Here is a 1,667-nt window from a genome sequence, read left to right on the forward strand (position 1 = left end):
CTCCAGCCTCTCCGGGCTGCTCGGTGCTCCCCGCAGCACAGGATCAGGCCGAGGAGGGGGTGTTGTGGGTGCAAACAACAATTCCCAGTCCCAAATTCTGTGTGACAGCAGACCCGTAAGGACAGCAGCCGCATCCCCCGTGTGGGCACCTCCCGCGGGCGCAGCGAGAGCAGCCCAGCTGGGCACGGCTCAGCCCGGGGGCAAAAACGTGGGACGCTTTCCTCTATCCATTTGAGGTAGAGAGGGTTTCCTTGGTCGATAGGCAGGCTGATGATTTCGGGGATTTCAAAGGGATGGATGGATCTGAGGTGGCAGAGGAGCAGTGTCACTGCCCGGTGCCACGCAGTCCCGCTGGCAGGCACGGGATGCAGAGCTCCCCACCGTGCCCCACACCCTCTGCCCGCCTCAAAGCACCCACAGCTTCTTTCCATTTGAGGTAGAGAGGGTTTCCTTGGTCGATAGGCAGGCTGATGATTTCGGGGATTTCAAAGGGATGGATGGATCTGAGGTGGCAGAGGAGCAGTGTCACTGCCCGGTGCCACGCAGTCCCGCTGGCAGGCACGGGATGCAGAGCTCCCCACCGTGCCCCACACCCTCTGCCCGCCTCAAAGCACCCACAGCTTCTTTCTGCCATGTGAGAACTTTGCTTTGAGTGTGGAGTCTAACCTTTTTTTGTTTTTTTTTTCCCCTGATGCAGTGTCTGGGTTTTTCTGTGTACAAGGTACATTGGGTGCACTTAAACCCTGCTCTGAGGCTCAAGGAATCTGACTTTCAAAGCCTGAGCAGGAGTTGGCAGCAAACCTTAGGAAGGAATCCCAGTGCTCCCACGGAGCCAGAGCCTCACCTGACGTAGTTGGACAATTCGCCTATTTTGGAAGTCCTTGTTTTGACTAACTGGAGAGAGTAAAAAACAAAAACCAAACAGAAGCTAGGGAAGAAGTGAAGAAGACAGAGCAATCCTGCACGTGCAGTTCCAGTGCACCCATCCAGCACGGCCAGTGGTGTGACAGGAGCCCTTCCAGGGCTCTTCCCCAGGGGATGTCCCCTGTGGAGGCAGGATGAGGGGCCAAGCCAGGCTGCCACTCCCAGCCACCACTGCCGTGCCCACAGGCTGGTGCTCAGGGTCCCAGACCTCAGGCAGGTTGGTGCCACCCTCCCCAAGCCACCCTGCAACCCCTTTTGGCTGGGGCCGTCTGGGATGGGCATTCTCATGATGTGGAGAAATGTCACTTACCAGCAGTATTTCAGTGGATTCTTCCAGTTCTCCTTTCCAGAAAGACCTGGATTTAAAAGAAAAGACACATCAGCAAAGGCAGCTCTGGGTGCAGTGATGCTGATGCCCCTGGGGGGCAGTTTCCCTGCTCGGTGCTTTCTGCACGTGGCTGTTCCTTCACCAAGTGATGCAGAAATAGCAGCATGGCTGGAGCAACGTGGCTGGTCCCAGAGGGCTGCTGGGCACGTGGCTGGGCACCCCAGACCTACAGACCAGAGCCTCCTTGGCTGTGCCAGCTGCAGGGAGCTGCCCAGGGCATGGCTGGGCAAAGGAGCTGGGACTGGGGTGGCTCTGGGGTCCTTGTGGTGGTGGCCCCACTCCAAGCAGTGGTGTCTGCAGGGATTGCAGCTGGGAGGCTGAACATGCCAGTATCCCACTTTTTCCCTCTCTTTCC

The 1,667-nt window shown here is 57.9% G+C and overlaps 1 protein-coding gene across 1 annotated transcript in view; it reads right to left on the bottom strand.

Moving 5' to 3' along the window:
• Window positions 1–113: 113 nt before the first annotated feature.
• CUTA (cutA divalent cation tolerance homolog (E. coli)) overlaps window positions 114–1,667 on the bottom strand; it is a gene marked incomplete at its 3' end in the record, with an annotated part of 6,241 nt that continues 4,687 nt past the window's right edge. The window contains exons 3-5 of the mRNA XM_008935047.1: window positions 1,235–1,280; window positions 845–894; window positions 114–303 (exon numbers count right to left, since the gene is read on the bottom strand). Coding sequence (XP_008933295.1) covers window positions 114–303; window positions 845–894; window positions 1,235–1,280 — 286 coding nt within the window. The remainder of the gene's footprint in view (window positions 304–844; window positions 895–1,234; window positions 1,281–1,667) is intronic.

The sequence above is a fragment of the Merops nubicus genome, unplaced genomic scaffold (assembly GCF_000691845.1).
Source record: "Merops nubicus isolate BGI_N331 unplaced genomic scaffold, ASM69184v1 scaffold30682, whole genome shotgun sequence".
NCBI classification, from domain to species: Eukaryota; Metazoa; Chordata; class Aves; order Coraciiformes; family Meropidae; genus Merops; species Merops nubicus.